General features: G+C 45.1%; 1 protein-coding gene across 1 annotated transcript; it reads right to left on the bottom strand.

Moving 5' to 3' along the window:
- Positions 1-2,251: 2,251 nt before the first annotated feature.
- Positions 2,252-26,132, bottom strand: LOC130489139 (fatty acyl-CoA hydrolase precursor, medium chain-like). Its single transcript, XM_056862869.1, has 14 exons — positions 26,072-26,132; positions 19,895-20,099; positions 18,248-18,392; positions 16,752-16,885; positions 14,190-14,343; positions 13,276-13,380; positions 10,147-10,251; positions 7,690-7,728; positions 6,671-6,811; positions 6,490-6,570; positions 5,580-5,727; positions 4,370-4,501; positions 3,359-3,431; positions 2,252-2,429 (listed from the first exon to the last, which is right to left on the bottom strand). The coding sequence occupies exons 1-14, from the start codon at positions 26,130-26,132 to the stop codon at positions 2,252-2,254; spliced, it is 1,701 nt and encodes a 566-aa protein (XP_056718847.1).
- Between the last annotated feature and the right edge of the window lie 639 nt (positions 26,133-26,771).

Genomic DNA, 26,771 nt, shown 5'->3' with positions numbered 1-26,771 from the left:
GCCGTCAAGTCGCTTCCGACTCATGGCGACCCTATGAATGAAAGTCCTCCAAAATGTCCTGTCTTTGACAGCCTTGCTCAGATCTTAAAAATTGAAGGCTGTGGCTTCCTTGATTGAGTCATCTCTTCTTGGGTCTTCCTCTGTTCCTGCTGCCCTCACCTTTTCCTAGCATGACTGTCTTTTCCAGTGACTCTTGTCGTCTCATGACGTGACCAAAATACGATAGCCGCAGTTTAGTCCTTTTAGCTTCTAGATGAACCTAGCCAGGGGCTATCCAGATCAGGGCCACTGACAGCTACTTATGTAAAAAAGAGTGTTTCCAGTAATGATGATTTGGAAGTTCCCAAAATATTATTATATTTAATTGTGATTATGATATCATCATTAAACAACCATCATAATATTTTGGGAACTCCCTCATTATCATTATTGGAAACATTCCTCTTTACATAAGTACCTGTCAATGGCCCTAACCTGAATAGCCCACTTTAGCCTCATCTGGTCAGACCTCAGAAGCTAAGCACAGTAGATTATTATTTAGAGGTCTCACTGATTTGTTTTTTTGGCAGTCCACGGTATCTGTAACACTCTCCTCCAACACCACATTTCAAAGTAATCTATTTTCTTCCTATCAGCTTTTTTCACTGTCCAGCTTTCACACCCATACATAGTAATAGGAAATACGATGGCATGAATTAATCTAGTCTTGGTGGCCAGTGACACATCCTTACACTTCAAAATCTTTTCTAGCTCCTTCATGGCTGCCCTTCCTAGTCTCAATCTCCTTCTGATTTCTTGGCTGCAGTCTCCCTTTTGGTTGATGGTGGAGCCAAGGAATAGAAAGTCTTGAACAATTTCAATTTCCTCATTGTCAACCTTAAAGTTGTGTAATCCTCCTGTAGTCATTACTTTTGTTTTCTTAGGTTCAGCTGTAGTCCTGCTTTGGCACTTTCTCCATGCTCATACCCATCACTATTTCCTTTGACAGCAAATTCCACAAGTTAATTAATTGCTGAGTAAATAAATATTTTATTTTGTCTTGTGCTGTACCAGTAGCCCATCAGCTTCATTGGGTGGCCCTGAGTTCTGATATTATGGTGCAGGGTGAAAAGGCTCCTTCTAGGAGAGCCAGCGTGGTGTAGTGGCTAAGAGCAGTGGAGTCTGATCTGGAGAACCAGGTTTGATTCCCCACTCCTCCACATGAGCGGCGGAGGCTAATCTGGTGAACTGGATTTGTTTCCCCACTCCAACACACAAAGCCAGCTGGGTGACCTTGGGCTAGTCACGCTCTCTCAGCCCCATCTACCTCACAGGGTGTCTGTTGTGGGGAGGGGAAGGGAAGGCAATTATAAGCCGCTTTGATTCTTCCTTAAGTGGTAGAGAAAGTCAGCATATAAAACCTAACTTTCTAATCTCTTCTTCGAGTTACAAAATTAAAGCCAAGAACAACAGATCTCTCCTGAGCAGCATTTGTGTACATTCCTGTTCTCATAATACTGTCATAATACTGTCATTCTGCATGTTTGATGCATTGCCAGATAATGTTGGCTTGGTTGCTCTACCTTGCTTCCATTGGTGTCCTTCTAAATCTGTTGAAAGCATGTTCTTCCGATGCAGACTGTATTCCTACACGCTAGGTGTTTCTGTTCAAGTGAAGCCAGCATCATTCAATGAGCAGAAAGCACTTAACACCAGTGGAACATATTCTGTAGCAGAGGACCCGTTTCCCAACAGACAAAGAGGGGTACATGTGGAAGCAAGACATAAGACCTACGCTATGTTCTTAAACCAAACATAAACCATACATCATAGCTATAAAAAGAGCCATTCATTTCAGTCTTCAGAAGCTCCATTTAAGAGCAGAAAGATTTCAGATCACAGAGAGGCATGCTGGGATGGAGATTCTTTGACAATAAATCAGCAGTTACCTGGCACTTATTGAGATCCACAGGTTTCTTGGAAGACCGTGAACCGAAGAAAAGATAGTTCATTTAAAACTTTCCCATTCTTCTCTGCAGAACCATAGTTGGTAGAGCCAGCAGGAGAGAACTTGATTTATAGTAAATTTGACAATAGATGCCTCTGCCCATTAAGATAGTGGGTGAACAGATGACAATATTTGACCAGGTGACTGACCAGTATCCCAACCCAAGACAAAAGTTATTTGAAATTACAAACAAGCCACCGAAACAAAGTAATTTATTTCACTTCTCAATAGCAACATGGCTTCTTGACGCCACTGAGGCGTCACTTATAACTCTGCTCGTGTTCTTTTGCTTTGAGCTATTTTTTCAGGCAAGATCTTGGTCCAGAAGGCAACTTGCTCCTCTTTTAGCTTCTTCGCCACCTTTTGCTTTAAGCCAATTTCCAGGTATTGCTCCTTCTGGTCATACTTGGGCCAGGTCGGCAGACCATCACCGTTAGGGTTCCTAAGAGCATTAATCACAGAGAATTAGTTTGCCATTGAATCCATCTTGACAATTAACACTGCACTCTGGGGAAAAAGAGGCAAGGACTGCCATAAGCTGAAAAGAAATGACAGTAGGGTCTCCATGGGAGGCTTCAGCATCCCCCATTTTAAAAGCAGGTGTATCTGGCAATGCATCAAACATGCAGAATAGTTGTTTCGTTTAGTTCACTTCTATGACCAAGGCTGCTTCCAGACTGGCCCTGCTGCTTTACAACTGTTGTATCTGAAACTAAAGTTAAAGTTTCACTACCTTTACCATAATTGATATCTAATTTTTTTGTTTTGTATATTTTCATCATACTTGATTTGTACCCAGGAGCTAAAGTTTGCTTTAGGAAGTAGGGTTTCTTTTAATTCCAGTGTCTGGACCATTTGTGAGCTCTGTTGAGGAATACATTATACTGAATCAGACCCTTGGCCCATCAGGGTCAGTATTGTCTACTCAGACTGGCAGCGACTCTCCAGGGTCTCAGGTAGAGGTATTTCACATCACCTCCTACCTGATCCTTTTAACTGGAGACACTGGGGATTGAACTAGGCACCTTCTGCATGCCAAGCAAAGTCTCTGCCACTGAGCCATGGCTTCTCTTGTTATGCTAGTCTGCTCCTCAAATACTACTGGAGCTTCCCAAAGAGAAGGGCAGGACTCCCACTCCTCTGGTGAGGTTAAGATCAGTAACTTGGCTTGAAACCTAAAGTACTGCAAACAGAAGGATGATAAGAAAAGGGCACAAGGCCGGGCCACTCTAGAAGCATCAATCTGCCTGCTACAGATGGATGGAGGCTACAGGTGCCACTGCAGGCAAAAACATCCGTGCCCATTACTGACGGATTCCCACCCCCCACACTTTATATTGCTTAGCTTTGCCACCATAACAATGTTCTTACCCAGTACGAGCAAAATTAGCCCAGTATTTCATAACTGTTTTGCTAAGGTTTCTCTCTTCTTCATTAGAATCATCTGCAAAGCAAGGCATACAACAACAGCATCAGCAAGTTATAGATTTATGCCTTTTTTGTTTTTTAAAAAATTGCTCAAGCAAGCAACACGGTGATCGTGATAGCTAAAACTGAATGGAACAAAAAAGGAACAAGTGCAACAAAAATCAAAACCAAAGAATAAAAAGTTGCTGACAGATCATTTTTTGGGGGGTGGGGGGCATCAAGTCACTTATAGCGACCCCGTAGGATTTTCAAGGCAAGAGATGTTCAGAGGTGGTTTGTCATTGCCTGTCTCCACAACATGCCCCTGGTATTCCTTGGAGGTCTCCCATCCAAATACTTGCCAGAGTTGAGGATGAGAGTGTGTGACTGGCCTAAGTTCACCTAGCAGGTTTCCATGGCAGAGTGGGGATTCAAACCTGGGTTTCCCAGATCCTAGTCCGACACCTTAACCACTACACCATGCTGGCTCTCCCAACTAGCTTAGCTGCAAGACAAACACACCCTCCTTACAACCCCATGCCCATCTCACGCAGCCCCTGCAAATCTTATTCGTGCCATCAACATCCTGAGATTTGACTGCCATGACATGATAAACACAGCTCTGCTTACGAGGCGTACTTAGAAGTTACAGTCACAGCCACCTTCTGTTTGTGCATCATCCCAACTATGAACATGCTTGGTGCTCTTGAAGGAGATCATAAGTTAATTGCCACAGTGCTTTGGACAGCAGGATTATCTGCTGCTAGATTTTATCCCATTCATTCTCCAATGTGGTAGAAATGGCCACCCTTCCCATTTTTATCCTCACAACAACCCTGTGAGGTAGATTAGGCTGGGAGAGAAAGAGTGACTGGGCCAAGGACGCCCAATTCACTTCATGGTAGAGCAGAGATCTGATTCAAACATGGGCCTCCCAGTCTACGACGCTGTAACCACCATACCATGCCAACTCACCTCCTAAAAAGGGCCTCCCAAAGACAAAGACAATTTCATCACCATGATCTGCTTTAACGAAGTCTGGCTTAAGAACTCCATGCAAACTTGGCCGATGCTGGAATTCATACACGTAGGTTGGATATCCTGCGTCTGAACAAGAGGAGAAGATTCCGTTGCAGCCAGATTCCACTCAAACCAGGCACAGATTCATCCCTGTCCATTGCCTCCCCCACCCCTGCTTTCCTTCTGGAATTCCCCATCTCTCGCTCAGAAAGCAGACACCTTCTGTGACCTTTTCCTCTCAATCCCTCCTAGCTACTTCATTTATTTTAGATTGATTATCTTACAGTATTTTTACTTTCAAGGTGCCTCAGGAAGGTCTCTGGAGAGGCAGCAGATTTCCAAAATAAATAAATCCTTGCCCTTCCCAAAACCTGGCTCTGTCTGTCTGACATTGCCACCGTTGCTGCGTTTTCAGTTGGAGGACTCTGCATGTCCCACACACCTCGCCCTGAAGGCTACCGTTGTGACCTTTACTTTCCAAATTCTGCCAGGTCCAGGCCCCACCCTCAAACCCATGTCGTTCCTTCTCAGCCTTCAAAATTAATTCAATAGGCCTCTACTCCCCTTGGCAGCTCTGGGGTGCAGCCTTACATTGCTCCTTCCCCCAACATTTAATTCAGCATACCTGGCCGTCTTGTTCCTCTCTGGGCCACAGCCCCATATTTCTCCTCAGCGATTCCAACATTCTTGCCGATCATCCAGCTGGCCCAGCAGTTTCTAGTCTCTTAATGTTTGAGCACCACTTTGAGACCCTCACACAAATTGCCATGGGTTTACCCCTGATCTTGTCTTCATTGAATTCGATATTCAATACCCTACTTTTCTCCCCAATTGGGACCCAAAGCAGCTTACAACGTCATTCCCCCATCTCCTCCATTTTATCCTCCCAACAACGGCATGAATTAAGTTAGAATGAGAGAGTGACTGACTGCTGGTGACCCAGCAAGCTTTACTGTATCATAACACAGGCGATTCTGTGTTGGATCCCACCACTGCCACCAGCTTTTCCCCTCGACTGGCACTGGCGCTTGATGAGTGGATTGTCAGCTAAGCAGTTGGCCTTCAAGGCCTCTTCTTGGAAGAGGGGTGTGTTTGTAAGCCAGCCCCACTCTTGTGGATCTCATGAGAACCATTTCCAATCCAAGATGTTGTGACAGAAACTCACCTCTGTGGTACCTCGCTGTTTGAATGCTGGGAGCAACGAAGACCACATCTCCCAGCATATCAAGAAGTTGGTCCCGGAGTTGTATGGGGTCCTCAGTATCCTTCAGATATTCATCAGCAATGATGTGAGCATGTTTGGGGTCAACATTCTGATATAGGCAAATGAAAATCACGGAGCATCATTGATCTTCTGTTATCTCGGGAGGATTGCTTGCTCAGTGGCTCACAGTCAGAACAGGTGAACAATGGACCCCCTCAGGGCCGGTGTCAGCATACCCTGAGGTAGGTCAGCTGCCGGGGCCCAGGGCTTCTGGCAGGGCCCACTGCTGCCAGCACTCCCTGCCCACTCATTTGCTAGCATTCCACTACCCATGCTCTCTACTGCACGCACTTCCTGGTGCCACTGGGGAAAGGTGTGCAGGCTGCTGTGAGCATGGGCGATGGAAATGCTTGCGAGCAGACAAGGGAAGGCCACACAAACAGATGGAAGGCATGCAGGTGGGTGGGAGGGAACGAGGGCATGGGTGCCTGGTGGTGGGCACATGAGGAGCATGGCTCTGGGAACTCTCTGCCTGGGACCCCTCAAAACCTGGAACTGACCCTGGATCCTATGATCCCCTTCAGCTGAAAATCCCAGCATTTCTTTTCCTGTGCCCCTTCATGTGGGTCTCTAGTGACAGATAGTGCTTTAGACCCCAGAAGGGTGAGGGGTCACCTCCTTTTAAACATTGAGCAACCACCAACAGGCCACAATGGATCTCCCAGAGTCTGTCCCACTGCCATCTGTTTCTCCCACTCTCCTCTCCTCTAAATATTTAAATAATGCAAGGTTAAATTCCATTTCGAGCCAGGATGAAATCAGGGATGGCTGTAAACATAACGTTAAGAATTTATAAGAATTTCTTTCTCACCGTGAATTGTTCTAAGCCGCGGATCATTTTATTTACTGTTGCTTTGTCTAGGCCCCTTGTGAGATCTGGAAACTGCAGCATCTAGAACAGTGGATATGGGATGTGAACAGTGCAAGAAACACAGGAAGTTTCTCAGATGGCAAACAAGCTTAAGCTGTGGCATTAAACAGAAATGTCTTACATTTGGAATTATCCATCCAGACTCATGGTTATTGACTCCAATTATGTAGGGTACATTATTGGTTTTTTTGGCTGCTAAGAGATCCTTGGGTGGTTTGGGGAAAAACACACCATCGACAACTGCATTGGAAAACAAAGTGTGCTGAAATAAAAAAGAAAAAAAGTTAAGAACATCAGAATAGCATTCAAGCCCTAACATATTAATTCATTTATTTGCAAGGGTGTTTTTTTTAATGCCACCTCTCCAGAGACTTTTTCAGAACAGCTGTCCCAGATAATGTAAGCAAAGCCAGGCCAAAAGTGACACAGGTTCATAAACACCTAGCCCCCCTCCCCAATCATGTCTGGACACAACCCCAGCCCCTAAGACCAGTGGACAGCCAGGAAACAGGGAAATTGGTGGCTAGAGGAGCTGCCCCCACCATCCTCTCTGCAGCCCAGAGAAGGGGGTTAGCACACTGCGTCCCCCAAGGGAGGGATTTGTAGGCTGCCCTAAGCACCAACTGGAGAGATCCACCTTTGGCAAGAGAGCCCCTTGTCTTGGAGGCCGAGAAAGGGACCTGTGAAACCCCATCCAAAATGCCCAGAGAATGGCAACGGCATTTGCTGCGCAACAGGATTGATACCACCCTTATCCTACCACACCACTGAGCAAACTCTGAAGCCTTCCTCCAGCCTAAGGAGGCTGCAGCCAAATTAAGTGGCTCTATCAACTTAAACACATGTACACACCTTTTAAACTGTTATTTAGCTTATTTGAACATCCACTGGGATTCCCTGAACAAGCTCACTCACTTTCTAACCGCTGTTTGAAAAACAGCAAGTTCGCAGCTGCACTTGGCAGCCCCCACGGTCATCAAAAACAAATGCACCTTTTCATGCAATTGTTTTGTCACCTTTAGATGTTCATTTCCTCAAGCGTATTTTCCCTCATATTGGCTTTAGGAGAAAATTATCCAGAGAAGCAATCCCTTCCTAAATAGACTCATGGCTAGGTCAAAGGTCAGCAGACTTGCTTACTTTTTCTTCTTCTCTGTCCACATGGAATCTGGTGAAATCCTGGAATTGTAAAAGAAGTCACAACAGCAGATTCATTTGTACAGTTATGGACACAGCCCTCCCATAATTTTCCCGCACAAACCCCACAGAAATAATGAAAGTTGGGGCAAGAGTATCACTGTTCACAGGGGAATTCCTAAAGGAGAGGACCTTCCATCTCTAATGAGAAGGACCTTTTGCTTTCCATTTTCCTAAGCTTCCAAGGGACCTCAGAGTTCCTCAGAGCACAATTTGAACACCCCTGATCATCTAAGCGAAGACTTTAAATGCATAAATATGTTCCATTCTCAAGCTGTCCATAAATACTTCAGGAATGCTACTTGGAATAGTAAGTCGCCTTCATTCAAGAAAAATAACTGCAAAGGGAGACTCCAGGTGACTCCAAGGTTAATTCTATTCATTTAGGAGTCACTCTAGAAGACCATGGTTTCACTGTGGTTTATCTTGCATTTGAGTTTGGCACAGAAATGTCACAGCCTGTACTTTTGCATGTCAGAACTATATCTCCCCAGTATTTACATTCCCCCCCCCCCCGCTTTACGTCGTTATATAATATATGAGGATGTAATGCCTGGTTATATAAAGGCATGTAGTGACTATGTACTCATATGCACACACATAGATATGTTTGGGAACGTTGGCATCCACAACTATAAGTTGCCAACAGCTTACACTTGCTTACCTGGTACTGCCTCACACTAGTAGAGAAAAAGCTCTAAATTACCTTCATCCTCAGGAATGTGGTTTCTAGTTACAAGCTCACAAGATCAAGCACTCACTCAGTGACGCCTTTGGGCAACATCTATAGGCTATACTAATTAAGGTGGAGTAGACACCTATTCCACCTTTGGTGCTTTGGTGTATTGGTGCTTTTGTGTATCAATCTGCTTGTCAGCAGCTATGGGCCTGCCCCATCCGAATGCATAAATGATACTGACTTTCCTTTGGTGAGTAACCCTGCATCTTATCTGTGGTTATTTCACCCCAGGTCTGTGTTTAGCTAAACAAAGAACTGTTGCTTTTAACTTAACCTCCTCCTTGTTGTCTATCATTGGACTCTATAAGACAACCAGGCACTTCAAGGATACTCTGACAAAGTGGGCTCCAGTTCATGCAAAGCTTCTGGCAAAATAAATATGTTAGCCTTGGAAGCTTTATAAAGCTCATTAGTTTTTGCTGTAATATAACGCAGCTAATCCTGCCAAACCTGTTTTTCTATTAGTCTTTTTACTTGTTTCGGGACTGCAACCAGGGAAATAAACGATCTGTTGAAAGAAATCTCCAAACGATTACCTAGCTACCGCCTGTGTTATTTTCCAGCCATCATAACAAAATGACTTTGTATTCATAACTCTACATGTTGCAAGTGAGACAGGGTCAAAAATGGAATCCTATCTTGGTGTCCTCTTTCCCCCACACCCTCAAGTATGCAGCAACATTTACTGCAAAGTGCAGGCATATGCAGAGCTCCGCAGTGCTGCGAAGTAGAGAACTTAGTTGAAGTGCAAATTGAAGGTACATGCAGAGAACTGCATCTTCGACAGGGCAAACTGCAAGCTCCAACAGTGCAAGAAGAAGTCACCAGAAGAGCTCTGCATCTGTGCTAGCTGTGGGAAATTGCAGCGTTCTTTGACGGTGCAAACTGCAGGCACCTACAGAGCTGTGCAGCGCTGCAAAACCCAGGCATCTTCCTAAGTGCCAAAATGCGTATCAAACATGAGTTGGATGTCAGGGCAGAATTGAACTGTGCCACACAGTTCAACTCAAACTAACATGAATTAAAGCATTGGGCAGTTCAGATCCACAATTAAATGTTTAATGTTGGCATTCCTCCTGGTGACAGTAGGTAGTATACATCAAACATGCCCTTCAGATACTGGGAAAGGTGTATATGTAGGAGTAAAGTTTCAAACTCACCCATTACGAAACCAGAAATAATGTGAATGACCAATTACATAACCTTATGTGTGACAATGCCCTTACTACTGTGAAAAAATGGTGGTTTGCACCTCCATCAAAGTGATGATTAAATTGCACAATCAAATGAAATCCTGTGTGGTGTAGTGGTTAGTGTTGATCTGGGAGATGCAGGGTCAAATTCCCCACTCTGCCATGAAAGCTTTTAGGGTGACCACACGCTCTCAGCGTATCCTACCTCACAGTGTTGTTGTGAGGATAAAATGGAGAAAGGGAGAACACTGTAAACTACTTTAGGCTCCCATTGCAGAGAAACATGGGCTGTACATGAAATAAATAAATAATGACATCAAAATGTTTTTCACCTCCATCTGCCAATGTGCTGGAGCAGAGAAACAAAATATGATGGAGGGTGGGAGAATTTGACACCGAGTGCCATTCTGGTGTCGTTCATAACATGCAGTTCATACACACAAAAAAGGACCAGAGCAGCATATTTACCATCTTGAGAGTAGCCTGCAAAATTTCATCTTCGGTCTTCCCCCTGAGACAATGAACCATCTCGCTTGAGCTTGATGTCTTACAGCCGGCAGATTCTGCGATTTTCTGTAGTCGAGAGAAAGACATTTGTCACCGTTTTCGTGAGATTGAAAATATCTACCTCCAGGCTCATTGTTGAGACAGAAGGCCTGAAAAATAAAATAACTGGACTCCAAAACAGGCCCCAGAAATATATATTTAGAATTCAGAGACAAACAGAAAAGAAGCCAAAAAGAGATTATAGGGGAACCAGACAAGGAGTGTTTGGCTCAAGGCTGACCAGAATATCAGAATGTGAGACAGGCGCCGGAATTTCAAGGGAGGATATGATTAATGGTAGCCAAGATAAAATACCAGGTGCAGTAAATAGACTTTAAACAATATCTACGTAGACCAATGAAATCTTGTATGCATCTATATAAACCAATGATTTTCCTGTATGATTGAACCAATCAGAAATAGGCTGAATATTATAATCAACCAGTAAGCTATTAGCTAGGACTCTATATCCAATAACAAGTTATTATGGAATATGCATAGGTAAAAGTATTATAATGAGCTTGTCAAAGGTTATAAAAAATCAAACACATTTCTGTTCTGGGTCTCAAACTTATTTTCCAATGCTCCTGAGAGCAAAGGTTTGGGACCCAACAGCTGTTGAATAATAAACTGATTTTACCAGAATATTGGTCTTGGTCTCTGCGTCTCTGATGCTAAAAATCCGGTTTTTGGGTTTTGCTATAACATTGTAAAAGGGCATGGAGATCAAAGGTTTTGGCTCATGGAAAGAGCACAGATCACTGAGGTCAGGCGTGCTTAGGGTTGCCAACCTCCAGGTGGCACCTGAAGATCTCTCGCCATTACACCTGATCTCTAGATGATTGAGACCAGTTCCTTTGGAGAAAATGGCTGTGTGGACTCTATGGCATTACACCCTGTTGAAGTCCCTCCCCTCCCCAAACCCCACCCTCCTCAGGCTCCACCCCCAAAATATCCAGGTATTTCACAACCTGGAGCTGGCAACCTAGGTCTGTCACAGGCAGGGTTCCCAGTTCTGGGGTTGGAAAATCCTGGAGATTTGGGGCGTAAAGCCTGTGGAGGGCAGGTTTGGGGAAGGAGGGACTCAGCAGAGTATAATGACATAGAGTCCACTTTCCAAAGCAGCCATTTTTTCCAGGGAACTGATCTCTGTCATTGGGGAGGGGATGTGGCTAAGTGATAGAGCATCTGCTTGGCATTCAGAAGGCCCCAGGTTCAATCCCCAGTATCTCCAGTTGAAGGGATTAGGCAAGTAGGTGATGTGAAAGACCTCTGCCTGAGACCCCGGGGAGCCATGACAGTCTGAGTAGACAATACCGACTTTGATGGACCAAAGCTCTGATTCAATAGAAGGCAGCTTCATGTGTTCATGTGACCTCAGTGGGAATTCCAGGAACTCTTCAGGCCCCACCTGGACATTGGCAACTCTAGCTACAGGTGTCCCTTCATCCTTTAGAAACTTCTTGACCAATTTTACTGTTTTTTACCCCATTTGCAACATATACATACATACATATATATATATATGTATATATTTATATATATAAACTTGGCTTAGTTCAATACAATAAAAACATTTTCTTAGGAAGAAATACCAACTTGGGATGCTGACACAAAATGCTGGACATGACTGGTGGTGGAACATGCCGTTGAGTCACAGCCGGCTTATGGTGACCCCGTAGGGTTTTCAAGGCAGGAGACGTTAAGAAGTGGTTTGCCATTGCCTGTTTCTGCGTCACGACCCTGGAGATCTCCCATCCCATGCCAGGGTCAAGGCTGACAGTGTGTGACTGGCCCAAGGTCACCCAACAAGTTTCCATGGCAGGGTGGGGATGTGAACCTGGGCTTCCAAGTGCCGTCAAGTTGCAATCAACTTATGGTAACTCTAGCAAGGAGCTTTCAAGGCAAGCGAGAAGGCAAGGTGAGAAACCAAGAAGCTTTTGCTTTCAACCAAATTACTGTGATTTTTAAAGTGTTTGGCAATATCTAGCAATCATGCCAAGGGCTTCGCAAAACAAATGCAAATGCTCGCTCTTGCCATTGCCTTCCCTTGAGGAGTCTTCCTTGGTGGTCTCCCAAGTACCGACCCTGCATAGCTACTGAGATCTGATAGAATCAAGCTCTACCATTAAGGTTGCCAGGTCCCTCTCCACCACCAGCGGGAGGTTTTGGGGTGGAACCTAAGGAGGGCGGGGTTTGGGGAGGAGAGGGACTTCAATGCCATAGAGTCCAATTGCCAAAGTGGCTCTTTTCTCCAAGTGATCTTGTTGTGGGTTACATGTCCATGAAAATCATAAGCACACTCACCCACATTCCACTGTTTTGGAATCAGAAACAACACACACACACACACACACACACACACACAGCCCGATTAGACTGTCTCTGCCCAAGGACAGAGACCTCCCTCCCTCCTTCCTCGTTCGTGCACACAAAGAACTCTCTAATTCCTATAGATTGCTTTGTCCCCTGTAAGCGCGAAAGGATAGTTAGATTCGCTTGCGCAAAAGAAAGTGCTGACTTTGTATCCTTAATACTCAATAATGCTGCTGAAGACTGTATGGTTGAATGTATCTTTTAATGGAATGTAACCGCCTTCATGGTATAAGAGTACTGTTTGCCTCCTGCTAGGGTGTGACAGTCTCCTGACTCTGTTTGGTTTGGAGTCTGTTCACCCGGTTCTGTGCTTTGGCCAAAATAAAAGAGCTGTAGTTTATCCAACCTCCTCCTCATTGTTTTATTGGACTCTATAGACATTGGGGTCACAACAATCTGATCTCTATCGGCTGGAGATCAGTTGTAATACCAGGAGATCTCCAGCTATTACCTGAAGGTTGGCAACCAAATATATCATGCCACCTTCCCTCTCCACAGTTCATAGTATATACTTCAAAAGAGATGGTTACCTTCCAATTCTGGTGCGAATACCCCTTTCCCCTAGAGAGCCCTCCACCCTCAAGCAGCTTATGATGCCCACAGGCTCTTCTCGCCTTGTTCTGGTGCTGACAGGTACCTTCAAATTAAATTCTAGCACTCCCTCCAAAAACCTACCTTAGCTAGATTTTCGGGATGGGGGTCTATGAGACCATCCAAGAGACAGACGCCGCTTTCAGAGATGGCTTTATGGAACAAGTCCTTTGCCAGCGGAGAGACGACCTGAGAAGGGAAGGGAAGCACAAATACCAGTGATGGCCTTTCTTCAACTAACTCTATTCCCATTGATTTTAAAGCTTCCCCAGTGTTCCTCAGTGAGAACATCTGCAGTGGGGGGCACGTTCCCTTGAAAGACCTACCCAGCACTGCCTGGCTCAGGGCGGCTTCCGATAGATAATTCAATATGCATAAAACACGAATACGACAGCACTTAAAACATATAATAAAAACTTAAAACCCCAATTTAACAAAGATGGTGCCCTGTTTCAATGGCCAGCTCCAATTATATGTCCTTGCAGAGGAGGTTTGCCAAGGTGTTAATGAGAAGGCCGGTCACCTCCAAGGCCCCACCGGCCTAAGCCAGGAAGACACCGACAGCGAGGATGGAGGAGAAACAGAAGAGGGAAAAGATAGGAAGGGTAGGAAGGGGAAAGAAGATGGGAAAAGGGCAAAGGAGCAGGGAGGCCAGCCAAATGATGCACCTTCACTGCCTTCAACCATATTGACTTCCTTTGCAGCCCGCCTTTCCAGCCAAGATTCAGCAGGATGAAACTCAAGGCAGAGACATTCACAGAGAGTTTCTAAAGATGCCACATTTTAAGAAAATACTTTAATAAAACAAATCTCTGGATCCTTCTTACAACAGTTTCACAAAACAACAGCTCTGAAAGAATAATAATACCAATATCCCCTAACTAAATAATAGTAATTATGGGATGTTTCAGGGCTGCTCAGAAATTCTAATAATACATTTGAAAGCCCTGATTGTTTAGAAAATAAAAGCAAAGCTTTAATGATTGTCAATAACTTACCAGGGCACAAGTGCTGAATCCACCTGCAGATTCGCCAAATATAGTAACTGAGCCTGGATAACCTCCAAACTCTGCAATGTTCTCTTGAACCCACTGGAGAGCTGCCACTTGATCAAGATGACCCCAGTTTCCACGGGCTATTGCATCACCAGAACTGGAAAGAAGGAGAAACTCAAGAAATATGTACTCAGCTGTTGGAAAGTTGAAGGTGAAAGGTGGTAGGTAAAAAAAAGGTACAGGTAGTCCCCTGTGCAAGCACCGGGTCAATACTGATCCATGGGGTGACGTTACATCCCGACGTTTACTAGGCAGGCTTTGTTTACGGGGTACCAGGTCAAAAAAGGACATTTTTATTCTTCTCAATGAGGTTCTGACAAAGAAAACTGGCATGCTTTCATTTATTTAAAATATCTGAATGTTTAAAATGGCCTCTTGCCGAATTTATTGTTTATCTTCATCCCTCCAACGGCAGATTCCAAACGTTGATTGAGATGAGGAGTCTGCAGCCAATGGCACCAGAGCCAAATGTGGCTCAGTACAGAACCAAGTAGGGCTATTTCAAAAAGAAAATCAAAGTGGAGAAGTACATGGGATGCTAGTATAGCCAGAATGGGTCAAATGATTTTGAGAGGACCAAAGGCTTCTTAGAGATGCTTTCTAGAAAAGGAAATGGGAGTGAACAGTTACCAGTATTCCAAGTGCAATTCATGCCAGTGTGCTAAAGTAATCAGACAGGGTGCTCCTGTGTATATTGATCACTTACGGTGAAACCTAGTGTATGCCCCTTCCTAATAAAGGACTTGCAACCTCCTGTGTTTGGGCTGCAGAAATGTTATGGATTGTTCATCAACATGTCAATTCTCAGACATGTGAAGCTGTATATTTTCTAATGCTGGCTCTTTGTTCGTCTCTTGCACTTTGCCTGGCTGCTAAAAAGGCACTCCTTACCAGGCTAGCCCAATCTTGTTATATCTCAGAAGCTAAACAGGGTCAGCCCTGGTTAGTACATGGATGGGAGACCACTAAGGAATTCCAGGGTTGCTATGCAGAGGCAGGCAATGGCAAACCACATCTCTTGCCTTGAAAACCCTATGGGGTTGCCACAGGTTGGCTGTGACTTGATGGCTAGGGTTGCCAACCTCCAGGTACTAGCTGGAGATCTCCTGCTATTACAACTGATCTCCAGCCGATAGAGATCAGTTCACCGGGAGAAAATGGCCACTTTGGCAATTGGACTCTATGGCATCGAAGTCCCTCCCTTCTCCAAACCCCTGCCCTCAGGCTCCACCCCCAAAATCTCCAGGTATTTCCCAACCTGGAGCTGCCAACCCTATGTTCAGCCCCCTCCCACAAAAAAAGTGGAAGATTATTATCACCTGAATAAGAATACCATTCCAGCATTGACAGCCGGTGTGGTGTAGCAATACTGGTCTTAAACGAGAGCAGTTTTGATTCAAATTCATATCCGGCCACAAAAACTCACTGGTGGACCTTAGGCCAGCCACTTTCTTCCAGCACAGCCTACTTCACAGATCTATTACGAGAATAAACTGGGGATAATAAACTGGGGAGTCTGAGGTGAATGAACAATGTAGAGGAAGGGGGAGAAGAATATAAATATTTTAGCTCTAATGGCATCTGCCTCCACTGCCAAAAGAATGTGCCAGTGACCTGTGGGCCACAGAAACTACCACAGCAAGGGTGTGTTCACAGGACAGCTACTTGTGTGTCAAACATCAATGGTAAGAGCAAGTTAATTTCCCTCAGGGACACGCAGTGCTGACAATGGAAAGCCACTCCTATCACAAATGTACACAATTTCTGATGGTCACTACACATCCTAATGTTGTCCTTTTGGCCAGTTGGGTAGCATGAAGACTACAGCGGACCAACACATTTAGACCACAGGAATGATGTATACTGTGGACTTTTATGCATGGCTGTTTCACTCACCGTCACCCCTCCGACAACTTTCAGGTCTTTGATTATGCACGCCGTTTCTGACCGTCAGAGGTCGCCAGCATGGCGTAGTGGTTAATAGCGGTGGTTTGGAGAGGGGGAGTCTGATCTGGAGAACCAGGTTTGATTTCCCCACTCCTACACATGAGCAGCGGAGGCTAATCTGGTGAACTGGATTTGTTTCCCCACTCCTACACACGAAGCCAGCTGGGTGACCTTGGGCAAGTCACAGCTCTCTCAGCCTCACCTACCTCACAGGGTGTCTGTTGTGGGGATGGGGAGGGAAGGGGATTGTCAGCCGGTTTGAGTCTCCCTTAAGTGGTAGAGAAAGTTGGCATATAAAAAACAACTCTTCTTCTTCTTCTCATTCTCCCCCTGCCTTACTCTACGTTTTGTCCACGTTTTCAAATTTGAGATAAAACAGGTCTCTGAAAACGCGGGCAAAATGCGGGGAAAGGCGGGGGGGGGAGGCAACCTCGGACAGTTGGAAACGGCATGCATAATCAACCCAAAGGCCCGAAGTCGACGGAGTGGTGAAGGCGCGTGAAACAGCCATGCATAAAAGACCTGTATAGGGTTTGAAAAGTCTGCAGCATGTTTTACCTGAAAAAACCAAGGATGCCCAACCGATATTGAATTGTGACAACCACCACATCTTCAGAAGCCGCCAACAGTGCCCCGTCATATGTGGACGCCGCACCCAACAATAACCCTCCTCCATGGATCCAAACCATCACCTAGAAATAAAATATATGGATTTCTGCTCAATACTTTGCTCTGTAAGCAAGAGTCCTCTGAAACGTGCCAGAATGCATCCCGCACATGGGGAAATAATCCCACCAGTATCCCCTTGCATAGGTGGAGGGAAAAACTACCCATCAGGCAGGAGCCTTGTTTTGTGATTTTCTACAAGATTATATTTCTTGCCAGTTGCCTTAGTCATAAACCATAGCACCATTCACAGTAAGGAAATCTTACAATTTATGACTGAGGCAATTGACAATGAATATAATCTTTCTTGGTGGGAAGTCACCAAAGAAACCTTTCACCTAGCTAATGGACAAGTTTTCCCTGAGTAAAATTAGCAACATTAACTAGAATTTGAGTACAACGTTTGTCGTTGCTTCTGGAGCTTTTCTTCTGCGAAACTATAGATATTCTTCCCTTTTTAAGATCCGTTAATTGATAGTACAAAGATTTCTCAGTTTTCTCTTTCTGTATTCAAATATACCGTAGGTTGGTCCTGATAGAACAGTTTGTTTTTGGATTCCCCCACCCATGGAGAAAATGGCTGCTTTGGCAATTGGACTCTATGGCATTGAAGTCTCTCCCTCCCCAAACCCCACCCTCCTCAGGCTCCACCCCAAAAACCTCCCGCCGGTTGTGAAGAGGGACCTGGCAAACCTATGGATAATTATTTTATGCAGTAGAAAAGAGCCAGAATCCAGTAGCATCTTAAAAACTAATACAATTTCTGGCAGGGTATGAGCTTTCGAGAGTCACAGCTCACTGAGCCAGAAATGTTGTTAGTCTTTAAGGTGCTACTGGACTCTAGCTTTTTTTTTACTGCTGCAGACAGACTAACTCGGCTGCCTATCATGAACTATTTTATGTGGGGAACCAAAGCTGCTTACAGTACTGTTTTCCCCTCCCTTCCTCCTGATGAGCTCACCCAAGGAGCTTCCATGGCGGAGTGGGGATTCAGATTTGGGTATACAAAATCCTAATTCTGAAAACCGCCTCCAGCCTCCTGACATGGGGGTAGGGTTTCGAGCTCCAGGTTGGGATATACCTGGAGATTTTTGGGGTGGAGCATGAGAACGGTGGGGTTTGGGGAGGGAAGGGACTTCAATGCCATACAGTCCAATTGCCAAAGTAGCCATTTTCTCAAGATGAACTGATCTCTATTGGCTGGAGATCAGTTGTAATAGCAGGAGATCTCCAGCTAGTACTTGGTGGTTGGCAACTTCAGTGGGTGGACTCTGAAGGCAGGTGGCAAATACAAGGAGTCAGTGGTTAGAGTGTTTGGGGAGAAAGTTAGGGTATAAATGAAATAAAGAACTAAAAGCCCTCCCTAGAGTAGCAAGACATGTGCTTACCGGTAACTTTGGTTTCGTGTCCGAATTAGCCACTGTGTAGACATTTAAATACAAGCAGTCCTCAGAAACAGTCAAAGAGACCTTTTCCGTTCTGGTAGTAAAAGCATCCGACAGAGCTTGTCCGACCACTGGATCCTGCAGACACCTTCACAAAGCCAAGCAAAATACAGCCCAAACTAACAGGTTTATTTGGTACAATGGGACCAAAGTGTTTCTGTTAGGGATTCAATGCGAGACAATGGAATTTAAGCCTGTAGTTACCTGTTGGGGCAAACTAGCAAGTTTATTGGAAACTAGTTAGTAAAATTATTTGTTTTACTCCACGTGTACCTCACCCTGTTTAGGAAAGTAAAGGATTTTGTTTGATTAAGACAAAAGTCTCTGTCTCTGTTTTATTGTGTGCTCTGATCTGACTCTTCTGTAACCACAATCACAATTCATCGACTCTGATTTATAACAGTTTCCTCATAATCCAGCTCTAATAAAACACTAAACGGAAATTTCAGTGGCATAAGACAGCCAAGACTGGGTAGCAGGAACTGAAGCATCCCATGTGGAATGCATGGAGGGAAGCCGTTCTGGGGGCAAACCACCAAGAGAATGGAAACCACAAAGTGGCCAGCCATTTTGAGATCAGCTGAAGGAAGACTTGCCCAGTGTGATGTTTGTAGCATCAATGTATGAAGTTTTGATCATTTCTATTCATGTTCAACTTCCCCAAGTTCAACCCTAGTCCAGTATGCCTGATATGACTAGCTGAGAGTGCAAGACTGTGGAACCTCCAAGAAGAACGAGGATATTGCCCTAAGAGCAGCAATCTGGAGACAGACAAGGAATGACACTTAACAGGTGAGAAGGGGCTGACATCACTATCCTATCTAACTGCCCTCTTGCTGCCCCCTGCAGGGTCTTCTTCTCTTCTTCTTTGTACACCATTGACTGTTCCAACACCAGGCACACAAGGGAGACCTAATTTGGATAGGATGTATACATAAGGCAGGGAGAGGGGGCTTAAACCTTCCCATTCCCACTGTTTTCCCAACCTGAAACAGTCCCAGAGAGCTGCTATTTTTCCCATGGGGTGAATTTACGTATTAGGATTGTCAGCTCTGGGTTAGGAAATTCCTGAAGAGTTGGGGGTGGACCCTGGGAAGTGTGGAGCTTGGGGAATGGAGGGAACTCATCATAGAGTCCACCCGCTGAAGCTGCCATTTCCTCCAGGGGATTAATCCCTGGAGAGGGACTGTAGCTCAGTGGTAGAGCATCTGCCTGGCATGCAGAAGGTCCCAGGTTCAATCCCTGGCACCTCCAGTTAAAGGGACTAGGCAAGTAGGTGATGTGAAAGACCTCTGCCTGAGACCCCGGAGAGCCGCTGTCAGTCTGAGTAGACAATACTGACTTTGATGGACCAAGGGTCTGATTCAGTATAAGGCAGCTTCGTGTGTTCATGTGTACTCTGGTGATCAGTTGTAATTCCAGGAGAAGGCTAGGGCCCATGTGCAGGTAGGTAGCCCTGCATATAGCCTATGGTAGTTTCCCCAGCGAGGCAAATTGTGGTTCCTTGGGGCTGTTTCTAGCCTTCTAACGTTGCTGTGAGAGCACATGGCTCTTTCTTGGAGAGACCTACAGATTTTAGTTGTGACTCACATAGCTGGGTAGGATGTTGCATCTCTATGACCACTCCACGGTTCAGCCTGTATTGGTGGGGCAAACCGCAAGTCCCCAACTGGTGGCTTTGCATAAGGAATTCCAAGGAAAACATTCACGTCTCTTTCTGCAGCGCTGACTTTGACCCTCTGGCCTCGAAGCCTCCCATATTTTGTAAGCACTTCTGGAGGAGCAGGATCATGACCTGTGCAATGGACATAAAATAGTTCACGATAGGCAGCCGTATTACTCTGTCTGCAGCAGCAGAAAAGAGCTAGAGTCTAGTAGCACCTTAAAGACTAACAAAATGTCTGGCTCAGTGAGCTGTGACTCACCCTGCCAGAAATTTTGTTAGTTTTTAAGGTGCTATTGGATTCGGACTCTTTTCTACTGCATAAAATAGTTATCTGTAGGGTTGTCAGGTCCATCTTTGCAACCAGCGGGAGGTTTTTGGGGTGGAGCCTGGGGAGGGTGGTGTTTGGGGAGGGGAGGGGCTTCAATACCATAGAGTCCAATTGTCAAAGCAGCCATTTTCTCCAGGTGAACTGGTCTCTATCGGCTGGAGATCAATTGTAATAGCAGGAGACCACCAGCTAGTACCTGGAGGCTGGCAACCCTAGTTATCTAGTATCAAGCAGGGCAGGACATTGCCTCGAGCTAAATCTGGCAACCGTTCAGCACAACTATGGCATCACTTGGCCCAAGAAAGCACAAGCCCAGCATAAGTTATCTTCCAGCATATTTTCTGCTTCGTTGTTAATGATTAATACAGTGAAGGGGCTCTGCTAATGCAATTTTCTTTGTACACAACACACCTCTTCATTGTATATGAAAGAGCTAAAATCCATGCTGGAAGAAGGGAGTAGACATGAGAAATTGGGTTGCCAGCTCTGAGTTGGGAAATACCTGGCGATTTTAGGGGTGACGCCTGAAGAGGGCGTGGTTTGGAGAGCGGAGGGACTTCAATGCCATAAGTCCAATTCCCAAAGCTGCCATTTTCTCCAGGGGAACTGATTTATATTGTCTGGAGATCAGTTGTAACAGCAGAAGATCTCCAGCCACCACCTGGAGGTTGGCAACCCTAATTTGAAATAAACAAGCAGGGAACCAACAAAGACTCACAGGGGTCACTTCAGTTTCCGCTGTATCCTGCTCCCTCCAATATGTTCTCTTTCTCTCCTGACAGCCTCTACACCCTTTCCCTTAAGGTTGCCACCAGCGGGAGGTTTTGGGGGTGGAGACTGAGGAGGGCGGGGTTTAGGGAGGGGAAGGACTTCAATGCCATAGAGTCCAATTGCCAAAGCATCCATTTTCTCCAGGAGAACTGATCTCTGTCGGCTGGAGATCAGTTGTAATAGCAGGAGCTAGCAACTGGAGGTTGGCAACCCTACTTTCCCTGCTTCCTTCTCTCCTTCCCACAGACCAACCATCCTTTCTTTTATCTGCTCCCAGTCTTCAGCTTTATTTATTATTTATTTCATTTATAACCCACTTTTCTCCCCAGTGGAGATCCAAAGCAGCATACAACGTTCTGACTTCCATTTTATCCTCACAATAAACCTGCAAGGTAGGTTAGGCTGAGAGGGTGAACTGGCCCGGCAAGCTTCCATGGCAGAGAGAGGAACCTGACTGTCCCAGATCCCAGTCTGACACTTTAACTAATACACCACACTGGCTCTCAGCTTTCTCTCCTTTCATCCTTCTGGCTGCCTCTCCCAGGGGAAAGTCTGCCCCTGTTGCAAAAGTCAGTGGTGGCCACTGCCAGACCCAGCCAAGTTGCGTAAGTTGTATAGAGGCTGCTGTGAGGCCCAAGAGAGTTACATTACTGTAGGTTGTAGCCACTGCTGCACCTGGGTGAGTTACACAAATCTGCATGGTAGCAAGTTGCTCAATGGTTATTGCTGGCCCTGGCCCTGATAAGTTCTGCCTCCAAGGCAGGAGGGAGGGGAGCAGTGGCAGCCTTTCAGGACAAATCAGCCCTGAAAAGGAGCCTGCCTCTCCCCTTCTCTTTTACTGACAAACTAAGGGTTGAAGGCTAGAAAGGTTGTTGTGGTTGCCTAGCAATTCCCACAATAGCCACTGTGACTTCCTTTCTTAAATGTACAGGCACTGCTTCTGTTTTTTTTTTTTATGTATGTATGTATGTAAAGTGCTGTCAAGTCGCAGCCGACTTATGGCGACCCCTTTTTGGGGTTTTCATGGCCAGAGACTAACAGAGGTGGTTTGCCAGTGCCTTCCTCTGCACAGCAAACCTGGTCTTCCTTGGTGGTCTCCCATCCAAATACTAACCAGGGCCGACCCTGCTTAGCTTCTGAGATCGGGGGGTTAACCCACCAATGTATTTGTTTTTAAGATTTCATATTTTTCTGCAAATCTGGGACTTTTCTCAGGTGGGCATAAAGAACAGTCTTTCTATTTGTGGCTTCAGTCTCTGGATTTAAGTATCCACAGGAATTTCAGCATAAGAGGCTTTGGGCATACGCCAAGCAAGATGCCAACTTCCAGCTATCTGTTGTTTGGAAGAAATGATAGATTGTACAATGCTGAATCTGAATAGCATTTGATCTGCGTTACGATTAAACATGCCATCTGAGGACATACTTCAAGTAAGCACATAAAGTAAGCACTACAAGTTAGCCAATTACAAAGCAGCATTTAAAGGGGCGGGACTTGATTTGAGCTTGGAGGCTGCTGGTGCATAGATTCCCAACTGGAAAGTTTGGGTCCAGTGAGCAACGAACCTCGGGTAAAACTCCCTTGCATGAATTACCCGTTTGCTGTAGAGACCGATTCTTGGTCAAAGACACAATGATATTATATCCTCTGTTATACACCAGCATTCTGCTGCTATTATACTAAAATACTTTAGAAACTAATGGGAGAATACTTAGTGTTGCAAACCTCCAGGTGTGTTACTCAACAAAAATGCACAGCACGCAGCTCAATTATATTAAACTAGTGTATCAATACAAACTTACACTGAAACTGAATACAACATACACACATCCAAAAATACCCAAGTACATCAGTTGTATTCAGTTTCAGTGTAAGTTTGTATTGATGCACTAGTTTTATACAGCATAGGGTTTTTCCTTCGGATTTAACCTCCAGGTGGGGCCTGGAGTTCTCCTGGGATTGCAAGTAGGGTTGCCAGGTCCCTCTTTGCCACCAGCGGGAGATTGTGGAGGGCGGAGACTGAGGAAGGAGGGGCTTGGGAAGGGGAGGGACTTCAACACCATAGAGTCCAATTGCCAAAGCGGCCATTTTCTCCAGGTGAAGTGATCTCTATCGGCTAAAGATCAGTTATAATAGCAGGAGATCTCCAGCTACTACCTGGAGGTTGGCAACCCTAATTGCAAGTGATCTCCAGACTTCAGAAATCAGCACTCCTGGAGTAGATGGCACCTTTAGAAGGTGGACTCTATGGTATCACATCCCCACTGAGCATCTCCAGCCCTCCCCAAACTCCACCCTTTCTGGGCACTGCCCCCCAAAATCTCCAGGAATTTCTCAAGCTGAAGCTGGCAATCCTAGTGTGGCGTCAACTTTAGAAGTTTCCTATATACAGTCTTGTGATCACCGCAGCAGTTATTTCGTTCCATACATTACAGGCTACTTTCTGCAAATCAGACCTTAGACCAGTGGTTCCCAACGTGGGGCACACGCCCCACAAGGGTGCAATTTGATTTTTAAGGGGGGCAATTCGAGAATGAGTTATTAACAGTGAATTTTTTTGCATTTCTTATGGTTCTAGGGGCCTCATATACAGTATATAAATATATATTGTGACATACACATTTTTAAAATTAAAATCAGAATGTACACGGCAGTCAGCTGGTGACAATGTCACAGGGGAGGCATCAGGATTTTAGAGATGCTTAGGTGGGGCATGGCCAAAAAAAAGGTTAGGAACCACTGCCTTAGACTCAAGAAAAAGGCGGGGGCCACTTGGCAACCATCACTCAGGACCCGAGAGACTTCCTGGTGCCAAAAGAGTAGCAAGGACCCACCCAGTTCTTGTACCAGTTTTTCCTGTGCCCTGCATTGAGTCCTGGCACCAGGGGTCCACTTCCCTTCCCCAATCTTTCACCTTTTGAACTAGGGTCGCCAACTCCAGGTTGGGAAATTCCTGAATATTTGGGAGCGGAGCCTGGGGAGGGCAGGATTTCAGGAGGGGAGGGACCTCAGCAGTGTATAATGCCACAGGAGCGATTTGCTCCGGGCGAAATGATCTCAGGGATCTGGAGGCCTTGCCCAGAGGCTGGCAACCCTATTTTTGGACTTTTCCATCTACTTCACCTTCTCCTTACAGTCAGCTTTCTCTGCATCATTTGGAATGAAACATTAAACCAAGTTAATGCCTTTGGAAGTCAATGGGTTTAGAAGGGTGTAACTGGGCTTGAGGAATGCACCGCTAATCACCTTTAATTCCATACACCACAAATGCCTCCTTTCACCTTTTCTTCACCTTTTTTATTCATTATTCTGAAAGGCCTAAAGTAATTTTTAAAAGTCTCTGAATCTGAAATTTCTGCGTGCAACTCCTGTGCCAGCATGGACATGTAGAAACCAGACATGGACAGGAACATGCTGGTTTCCTTCTTCGCAAATTCACTCCAAATAAATTCCCTTGACTAATTTAGACATGAATATCTTCATTTTACACTTCTCAGTAAAAAAATGAAAGGAGGGACTTCTGAATTTTTGCTCTACACAATATTTATCCTGGTTTTCTTCTGGTTTACTACGAGATCAAGTAACAAGAATTGGACTTTGCATGGTTCTACTGCCAGGTTTTATCTCAGTTGCCTTTTTTTTTTTTTTGTTAGAGTACTGAAGGTGCCATCACAGGAGAGCATGGATCCCTGCAAACTAGGGTTGCCAACCTCCTAGAAACCTGCAGAATGCAACTCAAGGCGAACTGAGAGTATTTTAGAGGCTGAAGAAGCCTGAGGGTGAAACGCAAAGAATACCTAGGATCTGCATCTCTTCCATCCGGTTCTGAACATAAGACGATTTGTGGTCCCCACTAGATGCTTCAAGTTACCCTTTTAAGGGTTCTGGGCTTGCTGCAAGCTGTGAGCTACAGCCAAACAAGCAAGACGGAGGAGGTCTTCCCTGTGCCCGGTGCAAGCTACGTCCACGGATGGATATTACATAAGCCCTGTGTTGAAGAGGCTCTCTTATAAAAATCCCTTTTTGTTGGACTCGCACAGGTGGTTCGAGGGACCAATACATTTGTATATTTTGTATATATTTTTCATGTTTTCGGTCTTGTCATTGTTCAGCACCAACTTGTGTGTGTAAGTGTGTCTGTTCGCATGTATTTAGCCAGATAGGTTGCTTTTCTATGTTTTTTGATATTGCATTTCTGAATTTGGTATAATATATGTTTAGTTTGATAGTAGTTTGAGCCATGTGCTGTTTTTTTATTGAGAACCTCCAGGTAATAGCGGGAGATCTCCTGCTATTACAACTGATCTCCAGCCGCTAAAGATCAGTTCACCTGGAGAAAATGTCTGCTTTGGACTCCCCAAACCCCACCCTCCTCAGGCTCCGCCCCAAAAACCTCCCACTGGTGGCAAAGAGGGACCTGGCAACCCTACCAGTGCAAACAGAAGCCAGTAAGTAGAATGGGACTAGCTGGAAGTGACTTCTTTAGCCTTGATAAGCGATAGAGTAGTTAAGCCAGCCCAATAGTTGTAGTTTTCTATGCATCTGATAACATTAACTCACTCATGAAAGCTCATACTGAAATAAATGTTGCTAATCTTTACTAGAGTCACTAGAAAAGACAGTCATGCTAGGAAAAGTTGAGGGCAGCAGGAATAGAGGAAGACCCAACAAGAGATGGATTGACTCAATAAAGGAAGCCACAGCCCTCAATTTGCAAGACCTGAGCAAGGCTGACAAAGATAGGACATTTTGGAGGACATTGATTCATAGGGTCGCCATGAGTCGGAAGCGACTTGACGGCACTTAACACACACACACACACACACACACACACACACACACACAATCTTTAAGGTGCTTCTGGACTCCTGGGTCACGATCCTAAGGGTAGAACCCATCTCGCCCTTCTCCAAACACTGCTATTTTCTTAACTGTTCCATTTTGCAACAGAGACCCAAAGTAAAATAATCCAACTAGTTTCTGTTCATTTAAAAATCTTACCTTCAGCTACCCATGCAGCAAAGATCAGCAGGACCAACAAAACCCTTTTTCTGTTTGACATGGCGAGTCTGCTCAGAAGGACTTGTAACGCCTGCGCTGGATATCTTTAAATACTCTGCTGAAGTCCAAGGTTCGTTTTAGTCAGATTTCAGCCCTTGACAGCTCCACAGGCTGAGGTTCATATACCAGCCCCTTCTTGGAAATGGGCCCAAAAAAGCAGCTCCACCTTCTCCGGCAGTTGAAAAGATTTCAGACAATACTGGAGAACAGCAAGGGAGGGAGAGCTCTGGAAACCACTTGCTGGATTTAATCTTGTGTACTGATTGGGCCCCAAAAAGGGAGGACTGATTTCTTTAAGCGTAGGTCAAGCTGCTTGGGTGAAGTGTGCAGATCATAGGATTGAATTCCTTGGTCTTTCTCTTACAACCCTCAGGAACATGGATATCCACGAAGCGCTGAAGTTGATTAATACAAGATTGATCGACCTTGACCGAGCTAGTACATTGAGTCAGGCAAGGAGAGCGGGCTCTACTTTTGCGCTAGGAATTTCTCCTCCAATTAACTTCCCTTCATATTTGAAGTTCCTCATAATCCCTAGACATAGGTGTGCTTTTGTGCTCGCCAGATTAAATGTCCTGCCTACAGCAGAACTGAGAGGATGATTTGATAAGATTCCATTCTCAGATCGCTTCTGTGGTTG

This window comes from Euleptes europaea, chromosome 17 (genome assembly GCF_029931775.1).
Source record: "Euleptes europaea isolate rEulEur1 chromosome 17, rEulEur1.hap1, whole genome shotgun sequence".
NCBI classification, from domain to species: Eukaryota; Metazoa; Chordata; class Lepidosauria; order Squamata; family Sphaerodactylidae; genus Euleptes; species Euleptes europaea.
The sequence above is the reverse complement of the archived record's forward strand: the minus strand, read 5'-3'. Positions and strand labels throughout refer to the sequence as shown.

Coding starts and splice junctions, on each gene's coding strand:
- LOC130489139 (XM_056862869.1), bottom strand. CDS start 26,132: ATGTCAAACAGAAAAAGGGTTTTGTTGGTCCTGCTGATCTTTGCTGCA. Junction 16,886..18,247: donor ACACGAAACCAAAGTTACCG/GTAAGCACATGT, acceptor TTTTATTTCTAG/GTGATGGTTTGGATCCATGG. Junction 13,381..14,189: donor GATTCAGCACTTGTGCCCTG/GTAAGTTATTGA, acceptor TTCCCTTCTCAG/GTCGTCTCTCCGCTGGCAAA.